Source organism: Hemiscyllium ocellatum, chromosome 6, assembly GCF_020745735.1.
Source record: "Hemiscyllium ocellatum isolate sHemOce1 chromosome 6, sHemOce1.pat.X.cur, whole genome shotgun sequence".
Classification (NCBI taxonomy): Eukaryota; Metazoa; Chordata; class Chondrichthyes; order Orectolobiformes; family Hemiscylliidae; genus Hemiscyllium; species Hemiscyllium ocellatum.
In genome coordinates this window covers 104,501,154-104,522,814 of record NC_083406.1, presented here as the reverse complement: position 1 = coordinate 104,522,814, position 21,661 = coordinate 104,501,154, and the positions used below count along the sequence as shown (strand labels likewise).

The following is a 21,661-nucleotide window of genomic DNA, read 5'->3' as shown; positions in this document are numbered from 1 at the left end:
ACATTCTTGATAAACTGGCAATAATTATTTATCTCAAATACTATGATGTCCAGGTATTTTTGCATAAATAAAGTATAATAGCATTGTGTATACTCCCTGTATGACATTCCTATTACTTACTATGTGGTTTTACATTTATTGTAGGAGGTGTGTTGATGTTTTTACTAGATGTTTTTGAGGGAGGTTGATGTCTTGAAGCTTTGTTTGGTCAGGGTTTACTGTGGTTAGTAACATCTCTTGATTATCCGGAATATTTGATCAACCAGCACACTCCTGTTCCCATGGGTGCCGGTTAATAAAAAGTTTGCTGTGCTATAACCAGGTTTGAGGATGACACAATAATAGGTGGAAAGGCATAGGTATAGATGACACCAAGAGTCTGAAGAGAGTTATGGATGGGTTAGGTGAGTGGGCAAACACTTGGCAAGGGAAATATGAGGTTTTGCACTTTGGCAGGGAGAACAGAGGGCTATATATTACTTAATTGGAGAAAGACTATAGAAGGTTATAGAAGAGAGGGATTGTGAATCCATGTCCAGGTTCAGTGAGTAACAGGGAAGACAAATGGAATGTTGGCCTTTATTTCAAAGGAAATGGAATATTAAAGTTGGAAGGTTTTGCTAAACCTGCATAAGGCACTATTAAGACCACAGCTGGAATACTGTGAACAGTTTTGGGCCCCTTATCAAAGAAAAGATACATGGCATTGGAGGCAGTCCTTGGAAGGTTAACTGGGCTAATACCAGGTATGGAGGGACTGTCTTATGAGTAGACTGGACCTGTGCTTACTGTAATATAAAAGAATGAGAGGTGACTTTATTGAAGCATACAAGATTCTTACAGGACTTGATACAGGACTTGATATGATAGGTGCTGAGAGGATGTTTCCCCTTGCAGGAGAGTCCAGGACCAGAGGGCACAATCTCAGAGTAAGGGGATGACACATTTAAGACAGAGGTGAGGAGGAATTTCTTCTCTCAGAGGGTAGTAAATCTGTAGAATTCCTTACCCACTGAATACAGTTCAGGCAGGGTCATTAAGTATATTCAAGTCTGAAATAGATTTAAAATCAATAAGGGAATAAAGGGCTATGGGGTACAAGCAGGAAAGTGAAGTTAAGAATTATCAGGATGATCTCATTGAATGGTGGAGCAAACTCAGTAGGCGGAATGACCTAATTCTGCTCCTATTTTTTTCTGGTCTTATATACTTATTTACAATGATATAGGAAAACCTATAGAAAGGACTCTTGTCTTTAAAAAGATGTAGGTTATTACATAAAACAATCAGAAACAAGTTACACTAGTTAGACATTGTTACTAAAGCTATTGGGAGACTTATGGATATATGTCTTCCCTCTACAAAATCATTGACTATTCTGCCTTTCTCCACCCAAGCCCTTATTACATCTTCAGACTGGATGATGTTTAATATAATCTTCAGCATGAACTTCTCAGAATAATTGCCTTAGACAAACACTGCTCACTGGAAGGTGTCTATACAAAACAGTTCCCCCAAGCATAGATGTGCCAAAAGCCATTCCCTTGGAATATGACATAACTTGGAGAATTTATAAGGCCATACACAGCAGCACGTACTGTTGGAAGAGGAAGGAAGAAGTAGGGAAACGATTTCAACAGGTTGCCATATACATCATTGGAGAGTAAATGCTGTCATCCTGAGAAAGGGCAGCACCTTCATGCTCCAAAGAACTGCTGCCAGTCCCCAGCAGCAGCATTTCTCAATCTGTTGAAGGACAGATTGCTTGAATGTTGTGACATCCTGCAGAATTGAGGATTATCAGGTCAGTCATGATCTCATTGAATGGAAGAGCTGACTAAATGGACTAAGAGTTTATTTTTGCTCCCATGTCTTATGACCTTAAATCTCTTCGTAACTGTAGTCCACAGCTAGGAAGGCAGGAGTCTAAACTTCCAAGGCAATATGTGGCTCTTACTGCAGTCAGACTCTGGTTTTCACAGCTGCACTCAGACACGCGTTAACTCCTGCTTGTGCAAAGCAGCTCCAATATCTACAATCAAATTAGTGCATCATAACTGGTTCCAAAAGGGTGCAAACAAAGCTGACCATTCTAGAAACTCTCTGCTGAAAACAATGGGCTCCAAGCTCCATGGAAAGGCCTGTGCCAAGTTACTGACAGACCTACATGGCTCGTCACTTATCACAGACTCTCTGTCAGGCTCCCAATGCACCAATCACTTTACTCCACGTACCAGGCGAGATGACGACCTAGTGGTATTCTTGCTGGGTTGTTAATCCAGAGACCCAGGTAATGATCCAAGGACCTGGATTCAAACCCCGCCACAGCAGATGATGGAATTTGGACTCAAAGTAAATCTGGGATTAAGAGTCTTCTTATGACCATGAATCGATTGTCATGAAAACCCTTTCTAGGACGGTGTAGCTGTCATGGCTGAGTAGTCGGTATTGTGTGCAAGGTGTAAGCTGTTGGTGTGTGAGACTTGAGCTAAGTGCTCTAAGCAGGAGTGAAGCATATGAATGCCAGGTACAAACGTAGGGCATTGCTGATCAGTAGGTGATGGGGGCACGATAATTTGAACAGAGCTTCTGTTTTCCTTTTTTTATTCATTCATGAGATATAGGTGTCGCTGATAAGGCCAGCATTTATTGCTCATCCCTAACTGCACAACTGTAAGAGTCAGATATGGGCCTGACTGGCTAGGGAGAACAGCTTTCCTTCCCTGAAGGACATTAGTGAAGCAGATGGAGTTTTTGCAGAAGTCGACTGTATCGACCATAGTCAAGCTTTTTATTCCCGATTTTTAAAATTCAATTCTAATCTGCCATTCAGGTGAAATAATCACACAGAGGTCAGTATCCCATCACGAAAGCACCCTTCATTTACACGTGTACAGTACATGGACTCTGACCAGCTAGCGCAGAGCCAGTCCCTAGAGTCAGGAGATTCTCTGAGACTCCTGTTTACATCTGTCAGCCAGGGTTCCCTAATTGGCCCAGGTAAACAGCCCCAATCAGGGAACTCTAACTCAACAAGATCCACCTGGCCAACCTCGTTCCAATCATTACACCAGGGTATGATCCCCAGAACATTAGCCTGGACTAATGGATTGCTGAACAAAGCTTTAACTAGCCACTAACTGTACTGGGGCTTGGCTCAGGTATCCAGAAACTCGCAGTACAGTGAGCACTCGCTGGATATTGAAGCCCACATGTTACCTGTGTTGCATACAATGGCCACAGGCCAATCACAGTTGGTTTGGCTCCCTAAATATGTAAAATGTCACACTTAGATGGCAAAATAACATTGAATGTATTTTCTTCATTTTGCCAAGTAAAAACTATCAAATAACTAGAAATCACATCCCCCTAATTTATACTTATGGCTATCTTTTCCCTGACATTCAAGAACAGCTGAGTAAACTTGCAAAGGATAGCATTCCTGTCTTCAGACATACTAACCTGGTGACAAACCTCCAATCAGTTTCCTTGGGGTCTCTGGGGCCTCGGTATCTCTGTCTTTCACATCATTGGTGGAGACAGTTTCATCTTCGTCACGTTCACTGATTGGTGCAAATGCATGAAATCTGCCAGGATACAGTCACATGACAATTTACAAACAAAGGGCACAGACTGAGACTAGGACCACAACATTAAGCATTTGAGAACCTTCTTAGATGGTTTTCAAAAGTAGCTAACTAAGCAATAAAGTAGAAATAGGGCCACATAAAGTGTGAATTAGATGATTAAATTAATCTTAAACTGACTCAAAACCTTCCTCAGTGATGACTCAGAGTCACTGCAGTTCAGAAGGGAGGCCATTCAACTGAACATGGAAGTGTATTTAGAGTAAAAGCAAAGCAGTATAAATGCTGGAGATCTGAAATAAAAACAGGAAGTGTTGGAGAAACTCAGCAGGTCTGACAGCATACATGGAGAGTGTCCAATATGAGTCAAATATCAAACTCAAGATGTTCACTCTGCTTCCCTCTCCCTAGAAGCTTACAGATCTGCTGAGTTTCTCCAGCATTTTCAGTTTTCATTCCACATAATTAATGACTGTTTTCCTCATTCGTGCTGATTAGCAATTCAACAATAATTGCATTCCCAGTACATCTGGTAATAGCTCCATAAAGTTTTCCAAGTAGTTAATTCAGACATGTCAGTCCCTGGTTAGTGCTCATTTAACTGGTAGAAGTAAGAGGGCTTGTGTGATGCTTTCCCAGTGCATCTCAGTAAGAGAGAGAAAAATAATTGTTCCCAGCCTTGGTTACTAATTAATGACTCCTGAATGAGAAGTGTGCACTTGTTGGGATTTGTCAGGAAAAGGCTTTGTTATTTACTTTCATTAATTTGTTTGTTGACAACAGCTGTCATTGCTTCTGTTTGAATACTAGTCACTTGGATGCCATTTAGGAAGGAAATCAGTTGAAACAGCCTTCCTGAAATTGGAAAACAGGCTCAAGGAGCCAACATCAGTTCCTACACTTGCTTCTTCCTAATCTTAACTGGTGCCAATTTCCACAGGCATTGTTCAGGAAGTAGGAGAAATCGGTGAGTTAAAGAAAATGCCTCACAAATTGCTTTAATTCGCTCATAATAAAATCAGAAGAACATCAGGCCGATGTGGAAATCTTCATGAATGTGGGGCAGCGCTGTGGCTCAGTGGTGAGAGAGACCTGGGTGTGATTCCAGCCTTGGTGACTGACTCTGTGGAGTCTGCACATTCTCCCCATGTCTGCATGGGTTTCGGTCCAGTGCTCCAGTTTCCTCCTACAGCCAACAGATGTGGAAGTTAGATGAATTGGTTGTATTGCATTGCCCATAGTGTCCAGGGATATGCAGGTTTGGGGGGTTGGCCATGGTAAATGCATAGGTTGTGAAGATACAATAGGATGCCCTTTAGACAGTTGGTACAGACTCAATGGGCTGAATTGCCTCTTTCCACACGATAAGGATTCTATGAGTTGTACAGATGAACAGACCAAGTGGTTAATTCATTGTGGAACCCTCTCCTGTAATCTGATATTCAAAGGCCCAGCAATTAGCACTACTTCAACAAGACGTGCCGTGGGCGGCACGGTGGCACAGTGATTAGCACTGCTGCCTCACAGCGCCTGAGACCCTGGTTCAATTCCCGACTCAGGCGACTGACTGTGTGGAGTTTGCACGTTCTCCCCGTGTCAGCGTGGGTTTCCTCCGGGTGCTCCGGTTTCCTCCCACAGTCCAAAGATGTGCGGGTCAGGTGAATTGGCCATGCTAAATTGCCCGTAGTGTTAGGTAAGGGGTAAATGTAAGGGTATGGGTGGGTTTCGCTTCGGCGGGTCGGTGTGGACTTGTTGGGCCGAAGGGCCTGTTTCCACACTGTAAGTCTAATCTAAAAAAGACACAAAAGGTTTGTAGGGAAACAGGTGATGGTTGTTAATTGATGTTTAATTGAAGGGCTAAGAGTGCTTGTGTCTCTTTAGTAGTGTCCCTGTCTGAGGCAGGAGATCCTAGTTCAACTGACACCTGCTCCAGATGTGGATAATAACATCTCTGAACAGAATGATTAAATAAAATCTATGTAAAGAATTAACAGGAGGCCTAAGTTCAAGGCCCACCTGCTCCAAAAAAGTGTAATATTATCTCTGAAGAGGTTGGTTTGGGGGTGGTCCAGTGGTCAGCACTGCTAGCTCTCAGTGCCAGGGACCCAGGTTTGATTCTACTCTTGGGTGACCATCTGTGTGGAGTTTGCACGTACTCCTAGTGTCTGTGTGGGTTTCCTCTTGTGCAGGTTAAGTGAATTAGCTATGCTAAATTGCCCATAGTGCATTAGTCAGAGGGAAATGGGTTTGGCTGGATTGCTCTTCAGAGGGTTGGTGTGGACTGGTTGGGCTGCAGGGCCTGTTTCCATACTGTAGGGAACCTAATCTAATCTTAAAAACCATGGATTAAACAAAGGGCTAACATTTAGGGCTGTGGGGTGATAGTAAGAGAGCTGTTCAACTGGAATTCAATACACTTTCTGCACAAATATTAGTTTCTGTATATTTTCTCATCAACCTGTTCAGAAATGTTAAGACACACTTCTGGAGCAAGTGAGACTTGAATCATGGCCTCCTGGCTCAGAGATAGGGAGATTACCACTGCACCATCACAGTCTTCATCTCATCGATTCTATACGAGGTACCTCATTAGAATCCATTAACAACTGTAGCAAAGGTTTGTTGCCTAAAGCTAGAGACTGAGAACTGAAAGTGTGACTTTTCCTTTCATCAACTAAAGATTGACCAGGCATATTATGTAGCAACCAACAGATCACCATCACTGACTAGACAACCTGACTTTTCACATGTCTATTTGCTCACTTAGAGTCGACAAGCAAGCTTAGGTGAGTTTCTTGACCTACTGCAGGCCTCAATACTAGTCAGCGAAAGCATCCAATCAAAGGCTGGCAGTTCCTGATTCCCAATGACCATCCAGTGAGACCTAATTCTTGGGGGATTCTGCAGTAAGAAGGTAAAATTTCTTTTATCGTCTTGTCATTGGATGGAGGTAAGATGGGGCAATTGGAAGTCCCTATCCCTAACCCAAGACATAGACTGTTTTGGCTTCTCAGTCAGGGAACTAGCTACCTTTCACAGCCTTTGGGAAGGCAAGCATTTGGAGAGTTGGCCATTTGAAGCCCTTAAGTGGCCATTAATTAAGCACTTCGACAGTCCCCAATGGACCTTTCCACTCAACTTTTAACTGATGCAGTGGCAAGAAAGAAGTTTGAAGGGGAATGACTGGAAGCAAGCATCAAGTATTAGGGTATGATTTAAATTGTTTGTTGAACGGTCCTAAGGAGTTGAACATGGATAGACTCTGAGTATTAACTCAAAATAGACTTTCTGAAAAAAACAAAACATGTTTTGAACAGACATCAGAAGACTTAAAATTTTGGCAAAAACATTAATTTGCAGCAGTGTTCGTGGCTCAATATTACGTTCAACATAATGGTTATTGTTAAGGCCATTTCATACCTGGAAAATGGGTTCAACAATATTGAATTTATAATTTGGCACAATAGCCATGTGGTAGGTATTTTCTGACATATAGTCAGAGTTGTTGCTGTTATAATGAAGAGTTTTTATATGGGATGAGCTGGTGGTGAGTTATCATATGTATTGTTGTAATAAAATTATTCATCTCTTACAACAAATTGCTGAAAACAAAGGAATTTTTCATGTTCCTTCTCTGAGAAAAGACCAGGAGACACCAAAACATTCCCAAAAGATGGGAAATGTTCATCCTGGAGTTCAGTTCCTAGTGGTGTGCTGCAAGGATCTGTTTTAGGGCCACTGCTGTTTGCCATTTTTATAAATGACCTGGAGGAGGGTGTATGAGGATCGGTTAGTAAATTTGCAAATGATACTAAGGTCAGGGGAGTTGTGAATAGTGCTGAAGGATGTTGCAAGTTACAGGGGGACATAGATAAGCTGTAGTGGTTCTGTTCGCTGAGCTGGAAGTTTTTGTTGCAAACGTTTCGTCCCCTGGCTAGGAGACATCATCAGTGCTGTGGAGCCTCCTGCGAAGCGCTTCTTTGATGTTTCTTCCGGCATTTATAGTGGTCTGTCCTTGCTGCTTCCGGGTGTCAGTTTCAGCTGTCCGCTGTAGTGATTGGTATATTGGGTCCAGGTCGATGTGTCTGTTGATGGAATTTGTGGATGAATGCCATGCCTCTAGGAATTCCCTGGCTGTTCTCTGTCTGGCTTGCCCTATGATAGTAGTGTTTTCCCAGTCGAATTCATGTTGCTTGTTGTCTGAGTGTGTGGCTACTAGAGATAGCTGGTCGTGTCGTTTCGTGGCTAGTTGGTGTTCATGTATGCAGATTGTTAGCTGTCTTCCTGTTTGTCCTATATAGTGTTTTGTGCAGTCCTTGCACAAGGACAGACCACTATAAATGCTGGAAGAAACATCAAAGAAGCGCTTCACAGGAGGCTCCACAGCACTGATGATGTCTCCTAGCCAGGGGACGAAACATTTGCAACAAAAACTTCCAGCTCGGCGAACAGAACCACTACAACAAGCACCCGAGCTACAAATCTTCGCACAAACTTTGAACATAGATAAGCTGCAGAGCTGGGCTGAGAGACGGTAAATGGAGTTTAAGGCTGAAAAATGTGAGATGATTCACTTTGGAAGGAGTAACAGGAATATAGAGTACTGGGCAAATGGTAAGATTCCTGGTAGTGTAGATGAGCAGAGAGATCTCGGTCCATGTGCATAGATCCCTGAAAGGTGCCCAGGATGATTGAGTTGTTAAGAAGGCATACAGTGTTTTAGCTTTTATTGGTAGAGGGATTGAGTTTTCGAGCCAGGAGATCATGCGGCAGCTGTACAAAACTCATGTGGCCGCACTTGGAGTATTGCATGCAGGTCTGGTTGCCACATCATAGGAAGGATATGCAAGTATTGGAAAGGGTGCAGACGAGATTTACCAGGATGTTGCCTGGTATGAAGGGAAGGTCTTCTGAGGAAAGGTTGATGGACTTGAGGCTGTTTTCATTCGAGAGAAGGTTGAGAAGTGACTTAAGAGATATACAAGATGATCAGAGAATTAGATGGGGTGGACAGTGAGAGCCTTTTTCCTCAGATGATGATGGCTAGCACAAGGGGACATAGCTTTAAACTGAGGGGTGATAGACATAGGACAGATGTCAGGGGTAGGTTCTTTACTCAGAGTAGTAAGAGCATAGAACGCTCTGTCTGAAACAGTAGTAGACATGCCCAACATTAAGGGCATTTAAATGGTCATTGGATAAACATATGGATTATAATGGAGTAGTGTATGTTAGATGGGCTTCAGACTGGTTTCACAGGTTGGCGTAACATCGAGTGCTGAAGGGCCTGTACTGCACCGTAATATTCTATGTTCTTTATTGAACAAATTGGGGTGTCCCAATGTTGTAATTTGCAAGTGTGAAATAACCAGACTTGTGTTAGGTTTGTAAAGGACGTTTTTAAAAATTCTTTTGGAGGGTGGACTTAAAAATGGGGAAAAAATACTGCTTTAAATCAGAAGAGGATGTAAGAAGATGTTGCAGATTTTTTTTAAAAAATGAGTTACTGGAACTCAATTCTTTGTTGCAATCCAGGGTGATCTCATTCAACAGAGGGAGGAGGAGGTTGGACCTCTCTCTCTCTCTTCTCTCTCTCTCTCTCCTCTCTCTCTTTTCTCTCTCTCTCTTCTCTCTCCCTCTCCTCTCTCTCTCTTTTCTCTCTCTCTCTTCCCTCTCCTCTCCTCTCTCTCTCTCTTCTCTCTCTCTCTTCCCTCTCCTCTCCTCTCTCTCTTCTCTCTCTCTTCTCTGCTCTCTCTCTTCTCTCTCTCTCTTCTCTCTCTCTCTCTCTCTCTCTCTCTCTCTCTTCTCTCTCCTCTCTCTCTCCTCTTCTCTCTCTCTCACTCTCGCTCTCCTCTTCTCTTCTCTCTCTCTCTCTCTTCTCTCTCTCTCTTTTCTCTCTCTCTCTTCCCTCTCCTCTCCTCTCTCTCTCTCTCTCTCTTCTCTGCTCTCTCTCTTCTCTCTCTCTCTTCTCTTCTCTCTCTCTCTCTTCTCTCTCTCTTCTCTCTCCTCTTCTCTCTCTCTCACTCTCACTCTCGCTCTCCTCTTCTCTTCTCTCTCTCTCTCTCTTCTCTCTCTCTCTCTTCTCTCTCTCTTCTCTCTCCTCTCTCTCTCCTCTTCTCTCTCTCTCACTCTCGCTCTCCTCTTCTCTTCTCTCTCTCTTCCTCTCTCTCTCTCGTTCTCTCTATCTCTCTCTCGTACACTCTCTGTCTCTCTCTTCTTCTCTCTCTCTCTCTCGTCCTCTCTCTCTCTCTCTCTCTTGTCCTCTCTCTCTCTCTCTCTCTCTTCTCTCTCTCTCTCTCCTTTTCTCTCTCTCTCTCTCTCTCTCCTCTTCTCTCTCTCTCTCTCTCTAATATTCTAGGCAGCTGACTATTCTCTCTCTCTGCAAATTCCATCCTTGAAAGAAAAAAAGGATTTAAAAAAACACCTTCAGAGATTCCAAAAGGATGAATTGTCAAGTAGTGAATAAAAAGTTGAGAATCAGTGTGTCCATAACCTCATTCAGATTTAAAAGGAATCAGAAGGCAGCTTAAGAACATTTTATCGCCACCTGGTAATCCAGACAGGTGCCAGAACTGTGTTTCATTGACTGTTCTTTCTCCATCTGTAATATTTGTGCCTTGTCCCGTCTCTGTCTGTAAGCATGTGAGAAATTTTTCTGAAATGGAGTTTAATTTATATATAGTTATAAGTTAGTAATTTGTGCTCCTTATTATTCAATTGGTTGTAACCAATCTGCTTTCAATAAGTAGCTGATTTTATTTGTTCAAATGCCAGAAATGTTTTCAAAATAGTAATATGACTTTTAACCAATGGCCTTTTGAACTCCTTCCTTCCACAAAAGTTACAATTTTTAATCTGCTGAATAAACGAAGAAAAACTCTCAATGACATAATTACCATTTCACATTTTGAAATAAACATAAACATGGGATTATGTATAAATTAATAGCAACTAAACTGTTGACCAAAGGCAAAATTTACAGACAGCACATCAAGGTAATTACTCAGAAATATCAGACCTAAAGTGATAACTCCATGGACTTGCCAGTCATCTTAAGTGAGAATGTCATTTGTCACTCATATCATATTTCAAATTGGCTTTGATTCAAATATATACCAGCAATTTTGTTAAATTTCATGATGTGGAGATGCCAATGTCGGACTCGGGTGGACAAGGTCAGAAGTCACACAACACCAAGTTATAGTCCAACAGGTTTATTTGAAACCACAAGCTTTTGGAACGCTGCTCCTTTGTCAGGTGGTTTTTATGAGAATTTCACCTGATGAAGGAGCAGCACTCTGAAAGCTTGTGGTTTCAAATAAACCTGTTGGGCCACAATCTTGTGGCATGTAATTTCTAACCTTGTTTAATTTCATGGCACTAGTTAGATGATAGCTATTTTGCATCAGCAGTCAACACATTTAGCTGAGAGATTAATTGTCTGTCTGTTGTTGTTGTAATATACTATGACACTCAATCCTTCACCAAGCTTCTCATTTTAAAACCAGAAAACAAAATACAAACCTGATACCTGGTCATGTCTGCTGTTTAGGTACACATAGCAAGCTGTGATTCAGGTAACTATGTGGCGGATAATCATAGGGAACACTAAAATCATATGATACAGGAGCAGAAGTAGGCCATTCAGCCCATCAAATCTGCTTTGTCTTTTGATCACGGGTTGGTACATTTTAGATTAGATTCCCTACAATGTGGAAACAGGCCCTTCGGCCCAACCAGTCCACACTAACCCTCTGAAGAGCAACCCACCCAGTCCTATTTCCCTCTGACAAATGCACCTAACACTATGGGCAATTTAGTATGGCTAATTCACCTAAGCTGCACATCTTTGGATTGTGGGAGGAAACTGGAGCACCCAGAGGAAACCCATGCAGACACGGGGAGAATGTGCAAACTCCACACAGTCACCTGAGGCTGGAATCAAACCTGAGTCCCTGGCACTCTGAGGTAGCAGTGCTAACCACTAAGCCACCATGCTCAGTGGTTCTCAACTCCACTTTCTTGCCTTCTCACTGTAATCTTTATTTCCCAATACTAATCAAGAACCTATCTATCACTGTTTTACATATACTCAATGACTTAGCCTTCACAGCCTTAAGTGGCTATGGGTTACAAAACTTTAATACCCTCTGGCTGAAAACATTTCTCCTCATCTTACTTGTAAAGTATTATTCTTTTGACTCTAAGGCTGTGCCCTCGGGTCCTAGTCTCTCCTACGCATAGAAACATCATCTCCACCCCCCCCCACCCCCCCCCCCCCCCCACCCCCCCCCCCCCCATCCATCCACTCTATCCAGGCCTCTCAGCATCCTATAAGTTTCAATCAGATCCCACCTTCACCTTTCTAAACTCCACCGAGTACAGACCCAGAGTTCTCAACCACTCCTCGTCTGACAAGCCCTACATCCCCAGCATCATTCTTTTGAACCTCTTTACTACTCCTCCTTCAAATTTTCCGTCTGCTCCTCAATCAGCAACTTACAAAGCTTCAGTAACAATCAATTTGGAAACAGCCATATACCAGAATGTTCCAGCATACCAAAGGCACCAATAAGAGGAAAATGGAAAGAGTAAGAAACATTGAGACTGAGAAATTAGGAGCAGGAGTAGCCCATTCAGTCCGTTATGTCTGCTCCACCATTCAACATGCTGATGGCTAATCATCCAACTCAGTCCCTTGTTCCTGCTTTGTCTCGAAATCCTTTGATCCCTTTAGCCCTACATCTGCAGTTACAATTTGTATCAACTACACTTATTCATACTATGCATCATCTCAGAAAATAAATTACAGTTTGTTCTACAGTTTAGCCTATAACTCTGAAAATTCATGGGCAATTGTTGGGGTGGCACGGTTTCTCAGTGGTTAGCACTGCTGCCTCACAGCGCTAGGGGCTCAGGTCCAATTCTCGCCTCTGGGTGGAGTTTGCACATTCTCCCTGTGTCTGTGTGGGCTTCCACTGGGTGCTCCAGTTTCCTCCCACAATCCAAAGATGTGCAGGTTAGGTGGATTGGCCAGGCTAAACTGCCAAGAGTGTTCAGGGATGCTTACGTTAGGTGCATTAGTCAGGTGTAAAGATAGGATAGGGGAATGTGTCTGGGTGGGTTACTCTTCAGAAAGTCGATGTGGACTTGTTGGGCTGAAGGGCCTGTTTCCATACTGTAGGGATTCTATTATTTACACATAGAATAGAATATAAAGGTAGATTGCAAGTGAAAGGAAATGAATTTTCAGAAACCAACACCTTTACTTAAGGTAGAACATTGAATACGTTAAATTCAGAATTCTGGAGCTACACATTCTTCTATAAAGCATTCAAGTTATCAGTATATGACATTTAACATATAAAAATAAATCAAAAATGAGGCTTCCTGAAATCCAGGAAGTGTCATGCAGAATTTATCCATTGTTTCAAGTGTTATTTATGTCGTACCTTCCTGCAGTTAAATGAGCCAAATCTTTCAGGAACTGAATTGTGCCTTCCTCCTTGGCATTAAATGATACAGTGTGGACCGGGCATGGGCTCGTAGCCAACTTCCGTCGCAAAAGCTCTCTCATCGCCTCAGGACCATCACCAGCAGTGAAAAAGTAAACTGCATCAATCTGCAGGAAGGCAAATAGAAATATTGTATAGAATTCGTAAAATAATCATAGGAAAACAACAGCATAACTCAGTTATTACAGGGAAAGTTACCTTCATCATTCAATTCCAATGCTATCATGATAAAACACTTTCAATTGAAGAAAAGTGATTATTTCATTGTTCTGTTAACACATTTTTCTCAATTATGTACTGACTTTGAATAAAAATGACTTATTTGATTAAAATTACCTCAATTATTTAAGTCCATAGCATCACAATACAGAAATACATATCAAAGAATTAATGACAGAAAATTCTAAAAATTGGAGTCCGTGAACCTTATTTTCAATGCACGTTCCCAGTATGCGAAGCCATATGCCAAATGTATTGATTGTAATGAGGTCAGCCAGGAGGACCTCATAGAATATGAGTTCCCTGACTGGGGCTTTAAATCTGGTCCAATCAGGGAGCCCTGGCTGACAGATATAAACAGGAGTGTCAGAGGTTCTGTTCACTCTGAGAGCTGGCTCGTGATGGAGCTGGATCAATGTTGAGGACTTTGCATGTGTAAATGGAAGGTAACTTGGTGACAGGATACTGGCCTTGGTGGAATTATTTCAGTGACGACAACATAGAAAAGTACGGTCCAGAAGAAATTCTCTCACAACACTCATCTTTGAGTTGGGTTAAACGTTTCTGGCCTCATGCCATTACTAGGGAAGCTTGACTCGTTAAATCCTGCCTTCAAAAACTGGGCCCAGTCGGTGCAAAGAATACATTCCTTTGTCCAGGCAAATGGCATTGGGATAGATGAAAAGAAATAAGTAGTTCACCTGACAGCTCATGGACCCACAACTTTTCTGTTATTAGGAGCCTAACTTTGCCTGAGGTACCAGATATTAAAACCTTGCAAGAGTTGATGTCTTTAATTAAGGAATATTACATCACTGTGCCTCCTCTAGTTGTGAGATGCTATTGGCTTTACTTGGCAATTCAAGAACCAGGGAATCTATATCAGGAGCGTTGATGAGATTGAGAATACTGGCAGAGGCATGTGACTTTAGTTTAATCCTTATGAGATGCAGAGACTGTTTGGTATATGCAATTAATGATGTAACCGTGCAAAGGCTCTTATTAGCTTAAGCCTAATTGGAATTCAAACAGGCACTGCAAGAGGCTTTTTCATTGGAAAATGCAACAAATAGAGCATAAAAGTATAAGAATTACAGGATATGACGACGGAAGTGGACAGCCTCACCAGGACGACTGAGTTGGGGGAACACCACTTCAGTGCAGGCAATTGCATAGCACTCTAGGTCAGCCCACAGCAAAACCCCTAAACAAAACCAAGCCTCAGCCAAATGGTTAGTATTTTCTTCAGGATCCGGACTGGCAAGCTGTTTTAGTTGCTGTGGGTATGCTCACTCAAGACAGAAAAAGAATCTCACTAGACCTAAACAGAGTAAGAGAACCCACCGTCCGGGAGGCCAAGTCATTAATGTGGATGCATTGAGCCACCTCCCACTGGCAGATACACCACCAGTGCTACCACTGCTGGAAGTGTCTGTAATGGTTTTAAATTTTCTGGACACACATCCAGTTACAGCTGACAATATCAGACTTTAGACGCAGAAAGATCCGGTCCTGGCAAAACTGAAACAGTTAGTGGTGATGGGGGAAACCAAAGAGTCATCTCAACCAGAACAGAAATCTTTGTAGACCCTGATAGACCAGATCACAGTTGAGGACAGCGTATTATTATGGGGAACATAGGTCACACCCACATAGTGGCTGAACACCTCTGGATCATTCAGGAGTCTCCAAAATGAAGATGTTGGTGACCAGGACTGGATACAGACAAGGCCAAATATCACTGCCAACTGCTCCCCCACATTCATAGGGATGGTCGGGTAAACACTGGACTCGATTACATGTCGACTATGCAGGTTCTTTCATGAGCTCAATGTTCTTAGTCATTGTGGATGCCAACTCAAAGTAGCTGGACTTACACATAGTTCATTCATCAAACACAGGAACAAAGATAGAAAAATTGCAAACATCTTTTGCAATACATGGACTCCTGGAAGTGTTAGTCACAGATATCATTTACGAGCAGGGAGTTTCACTATTTCCTAAAGTTGAATGGTATTTGACATGGTAAGGACAGCTCCATACCATCCATCATCCAACTGTCTGATAGAAAGAGCAAACAAACTTAGAAGCCACGCTTAAAGAAACAGCCTGCAGCATCACTAGATACCAAACTGCACCAGATCCCATTTGATTGTAGGACCACCCCTCGTGTAACTACAGGGGTAGCTCCAGCAGACTTGCTAATGGGGAGAAGATTCCACACCAAACCAAACCTGATCTGCCCAAGCCTGGGGAGGGAGAGTGAAATGGCATCAGGAATGCCAGTGCTAGAGACAAAACTCCACTAAGCAAGAGAGAGAGTTTACTTCAGGGGATGAAGTTTGGTGTAGGAACCACAGGAATGGGCCTGCATAGGTAAGAGGCCTAGTTGACGCGAGATCAGGTCCAGTGATGTACAAAGTTTGGGTAAGTGCGACAGTACTGAACATGCACATGGACGATACAAAAGCTGTAAACTCACAAATGGTGCGGGAGCAAAACATGCCCAGATCCTTGATAGCCTTTTTCACTGTTTCAGGACCCATGAGTTCTCCTTCTTCATCAAACATTGAAGAGAACTCGGAATCTGAGATGGACACAGTGAACGTCACCAACTCGACACCTTTGCCACTTGAAGAAGAGAATGACTTTCTTCCGATACACTCCAGGCGCTAGAGGTAAAGTACTACGTGTTACATGCAGACCGTATCCAAGGCAGAGTTGGTGGAACTTGGCCCAGAGCTAAAGCGGCCAGGAGGAGTTTCAAAAAAAAGAACCGACCTATGTCCTCGGACTCGGCGGGAGTGATATAGTGACTGTGATGAGGTCAGGCAGATGAACCTCATGGAAGAGAAGCTCCCTGATTGGGGCTGGCAATCTGATCCGAACAGGGAGCCCTAGATGATAGACACAAACAGGAGAGTCAGGCATTCTGAGAGCTGGCTCTGAGGAAGTTGGTTCAGTATCATGGACTTCTCATGTTTAAATAAAGCGTGGCTTGGTGATGGGATAGCAGCCTCGGTGGAGTTATTTCACCAAGAACAGTAATTCGTAAAATCTGCTCCACTCTGTCCAGAACGATTTTGTCCTGCACATTTTTGCTCATGTATTTTATTCTAATCATCGTTATAAAGTTAACCATGGGTCTTTTTCAATTTATCATCATCACTGGTAGCAGAAATAAATGTCCAAAGTCTAAGAAATTACACTTTTTTATTCTTTTACAGTTTGTGATAAAATTGACTTTTTTCAAGACTTAAATGAAATTCTCGAATATCACTGAACATTCACTTATGCTGTGAAATGTCTTATAAATTGTCATTTGATAGTATCTACTGGTATAATTCTAATGCTAAGTGAGCCAAGTCTTACAGTATTATCGCTTGTCGCTTGTAACACAGCCTCCACCGAACTTGTCTTGCTAGTAGTTGGCATTTGGTGAAGATTCCTTATCCAATCAATTGCTGAGCCTATTGTCTGTGCAGAAACAGGTACAGCTTTCTCCTGCCATACAACCATTTCATCAGCTGCCCTACAGATCATGAGCAACAAAATCACATTGATTAATCATCATGTTAATTCAGTGCCACCATATGTTAGGCACGTGCCTCAACTATGAACACTATTTTTTATTGGGCTTCCAGACATTATCTGAACTCAATCATCCATCCTCACCCGTCCTCAGTTAAAATCAGGGTCCACAGTTTTGAAGGTTCCTCAGATGTAAACAATGTTTAGTGTTCAAGTATCTCTATTGCACTTTAGGTATTTGTAGCACCAACCAGTTGTTTCAAACATCAGATGACTACTTTTAAAAATAATCAGAAGCCTTCTGCCTTATTTGCCTTCTACGTGGTACTGCTCATCCATTTCTACCTCTCGTTGCTTCCTTCAGTAACTCCTGCTTCCTTCTAGAATTCATTTTGGATCAAGCATCAAGAGAAGAGGAGAAGGCAATACAGAACCTTAAACTTGCTTGGCCAATCAATATCTTTTTGTTTGATCTACTGGAAAAGGAATTTAAATACGAATGACTTTTGAAGTGAAAAATTCCCTCTTCCTGTCAGCTTTAAGTAGGTGATCCCTTATTTTGAAACCATGTCTAGTTCTAGATTCATCCAGAAGGGGAAGCATTCTCTCAGCAGTTATCCTGTCAAACGTCCTTAAAACACATATTTTAATACGTTTACTTCTCATTCTTCTGAACTCCAATGAGTATAGTCACCATCTGCTTAAACTTTCCTCACAAAACAAACCACTCATTGTTTTAATTAGTCTAGTTAACCATCTCTGATACTGTCTCCAGTGCAAATATGTCCCTCAAGTGAAGTTTATCACTTTGTAATAGGGTTGACGACCGAATTGCAAACAGCAGCAAAGTTCAAGTTTCCAAATTGTCCTTTATTATGAAGTAAAGCAATGTCCGTAAACGCGTGCTACATCACAAAGCAATGATTTTGGGCGATTGCCAGGAAAGCAACAGTCCCTCTCCACCTGGGCAAAACAAATAGAAATTCATAAATGAAACCACAACCATACACTGTAACATACCATGAATGTAAACCAGTTAAACGTTTCATTTGGTAGCACATTTGCAACTCAGTAAGAAGCTTATAGGTTTAAACCCACTGCAGTCTGAGCTGACATTTAAGTGCATCGCTGAAGGGAAGCCATGCTTTTGTGGGTTTCTTTGAACGCGATATTAAACGGAGCCTTCATCCGCCTCTTCAGCCAGAAATAGATATTCAAAGGAAACAGTCACTTCCCAGTGTCTCGTCACTATCCCTCCCTCAAACAAAGTAACTAGGTGACTCAACTCATTTACTGTGCATGGGACCTTGCTGCTTTCCTGTTTCGTAGTCAGGTATTTCAAAGGAATGTTTTACATGAAAATACTTGTTCCTAAGATATAACAAAACATGATATGTGTAAACCTTGCTTTTATTTTCTGACAAACATAAGAACACAGTTTAATAGTTTGCTTTACAATTTAATGTAACTGCAGTTTAGTAACCTGGCTGCAAATGACTCATTATTGCACTATAATAAACAAAAAATCATAATGGAGAATACATACTACACTTAACAACGACAAATAGACACCAACAAATTTAATGACTACTTAACAAGCATGATATTAAGACAAAAGTATCCCAAAACAAAAACAAACAGCAAACCATAGTCACACAGTAAACACTCTGACACAATTATATACAAACTTTATTAATGATCCCATTTCAACATAGGCTAATCGCAGAAGGATTAATGTTTGTGTAGATGCTATTTTCAAGTCAGGGTCGTTATTTTCTAGTCATCAGCAATTGTTAAAAATTGTCTAAAGTAAACTGAACTTGCATTGTCTTATTTTATGCCAATCTCCTTAAATCTGTGCCTTATGGTAGTTGATCCTTCAGCCACTGACAAGTTTCTCTTTACTTGCTTGTTCTAAACCATTAGAGTCACAGAAACACAGAGATGTAAACACGCAAAAAGACACTTCAGTCCAACTTGTCCATGCCGACTAGATATCCTAAATTAATCTAGTTCTATTTGCCAGCACTTGGCCCATATCCATCCAAACTCTTCCAATTCATGTACCCATCCAGATGCCTTTTAAATGCTGTAATTGTACCAGCCTCCACCACTTCCTCTGGCAGCTTATTCAATACATGCACTACCCTTTGCATGAAAAAGTTGCCCCTTAGGTCCCTACTGTTAAGCGATTTTAAACATATTCACTGTTTCTGCTCTCAGGGCAACAAACCCAACTTCCCCAGTCGAGCCATGCAACTGCAATTTCTCATCCCTGGAATCATTCCAGTATATTGTTTTGTCCCCACCCCAAAGCTGGTCTTTCTAAACTTTGAAGCCAGACTTGTACTCTGTCTCCACTGTGTTGAAATCAGTGTTGTATAAAGCTTTAGCAAAACTTCCTGTTTATTGTAAGCTATGTCATTTTTTATAAAGCCTAGAATCTTATAATATAAATTAACTGTTTTGTTAATCTACCCTGCCACTTTCAAAAATCACGACACAGGCATAGCCAAGTCTCTCCTTTCTACAGTGGGGTGGCAGAGTGGCTCAGTGGTTAGCACTGCTGCCTCATAGCACTAGGTACCTGGGTTTGATTCCAGCCTTGGGCGACTGTCTGTGTGGAGTTTGCACATTTGAGTCTGCATGGGTTTCCTCTGGGTGATCCGGTTTCCTCCCACAACCCAAAGATGTGCAGGTTAGGTGAATTGGCCATGCTAAATTGCCCCTTAGTGTTAGGTGCATTAGTCGGGGAAAGGTAGAGAAATAAGGTCTGGGTGAGTTACTCTTCGGAGGGTTGGTGTGGTCTTACTGGGTGACGCTGCAGGAATTCTAAGATTCTTAACATTGTACCATTTAGTATGTTTTTTTCTCCATTCGTAATACTACCCTCCCTAAAACAAATAAACATCAACAAAATGTAATGAAAACTTTACAGATATTTCATTAAGACAAAAGAATCTTAAAATAAAAGCAAGAAGCAAACCAATGACTCGCCTTGAACATTCTAACTCAAATGATACACAGAGGGTGTTGTATTCACTATAATTAACCCATGGCGAAATGGAATCTGGTGTTAAAGTTTGGGCTAATGCTGTTTTTAAACACCAAGGAACATATAACATCAAGTCACATTATCTCACACTTTTACATCAGAACAAGGAGCAGGAGTTGGTATTTAATACAATTGTGGCTGATCTCACCTTGGCCACAACTCCATTTTCCTTTCTGCTATTCAATCCATTACTAATTAAAAATCTGTCTATCTCCTCCTTAGATTTACTCAATGTCCCAACATCCACCTCCATGCCAACATCTGGGAAAGTCCTTGCATGCTTTATTTTTGTTACTGTCTTATCCTTATCAGACCAGGAAATCCTGATGCTTCAAAACACAGTACTCCTTGCCTTGCCAGCAATTGCTTATTGCATGAGCACGTTTTGGAAACCGTTATGTTCTCCAAACTCAAGTTCTATTCTGACAAAACGTAATGTTTAAAGTGTTAATGTAGTGGAGCAGATGATTAATCCATGCAGTCTCTGCATGTTATCAAAAGAGCTAGTGATTATATGTTTTATATGTTGCTGTTACAAATCTAGAAACTTGTATAAAATGACTAACAATGGCCCAGTATAAGAATATGAGCGACTTATATACAAGTCCTGCTTTAGAAATGAAAGTTTTTAATCCCTGTTCCATTAAATTGAAGTCCATACATTTTTCTTCATAAAATAATTATTCTTGAGATAAAGAGTCACATTTATTACGTATGTACTAACATATCCACATTGTTTGCATCAGCACAGACATAGTATGCCAACATTATAACCACAATGTCCAGGGTAATTATGCAACCCAATGAAAATTGCACACATCCTAGTGACCTTCAGAAAAACATCTCCATGTTACAGCAAAGTCATTTTTCTCAGTGTTAAGGTTATTAATAAATGCTGCATTTTATTTAGATGATTGGCAGAATAATTTCTTAGTGTTTTTCAGATTCATGAATGGAGGTCATTTGAACAATCTAAATTCAACACTGCACCCGTAGGGTTTATGTGCTAAATAAATTTTAGTATAATTCTACATAGATCATTCCCTTCTTAATTTGAGGCACTTAGAAAATGGATTAACAGGTTTTAACAGGAACTTGGGGGCTGGAACGTGTGTTAATCACACTTCTATAAGTTAACTGAACTGACTTACTTGGAAATAAACTGAAGTTAATGGAAAAGTTGAAAATATTTTATCTTCTTTCACCAGTTCAGGTTTCATTGAATTCACTGCAAAAATGACTGTGCTACTTTTAGGAAGATGGTCAATAAGTCTGAATAAAATTCCGACTTTAAAAGGATGGATCAAGAGACCTTTGCCACAACAATTCCTTTCACCTCTGAATTTCACAAGTATTAATATTGCTGGCCAGACATACCCTAAGGCCAGGATTCACCCTCACTTGATTTGTTTCCCTTCACCAGTTAAGATGCAAACACCTCAATGGGTCCAGTATCACAGACTGACGAATGGGATATGGTGAGGGGCACATGACCCATATACAGAGACTGGAAGACAGGGACAGCACTGGAGAGTTCTTTTGGAGTATATAGGACACTCAGCCCTACTGGACACAGATCCTAAACTCAAGGGCCATCCACACAGAGGGAACCCGTGACAGAGCACTGGACAATGCCTGGGCATGTGTCACAACTTATAAACATAATGCCCACCCTTGCTTCAAGAATGGAGGAGTCTATCTCTACAACGAGTGCCATTATGTCTCGGGCATTTGCACTGGTGAACATTTCCAGT

General features: G+C 41.5%; 1 protein-coding gene across 1 annotated transcript in view; it reads right to left on the bottom strand.

The window, feature by feature from the left end:
* Nucleotides 1-21,661, bottom strand: part of LOC132816968 (von Willebrand factor A domain-containing protein 3B-like) — a 135,897-nt gene that overhangs the window by 101,937 nt on the left and 12,299 nt on the right. Inside the window, exons 4-6 of the mRNA XM_060826995.1 lie at nt 16,694-16,853; nt 13,040-13,209; nt 3,463-3,587 (exon numbers count right to left, since the gene is read on the bottom strand). Of these exons, the coding sequence (XP_060682978.1) occupies nt 3,463-3,587; nt 13,040-13,209; nt 16,694-16,853 (455 nt within the window). The remainder of the gene's footprint in view (nt 1-3,462; nt 3,588-13,039; nt 13,210-16,693; nt 16,854-21,661) is intronic.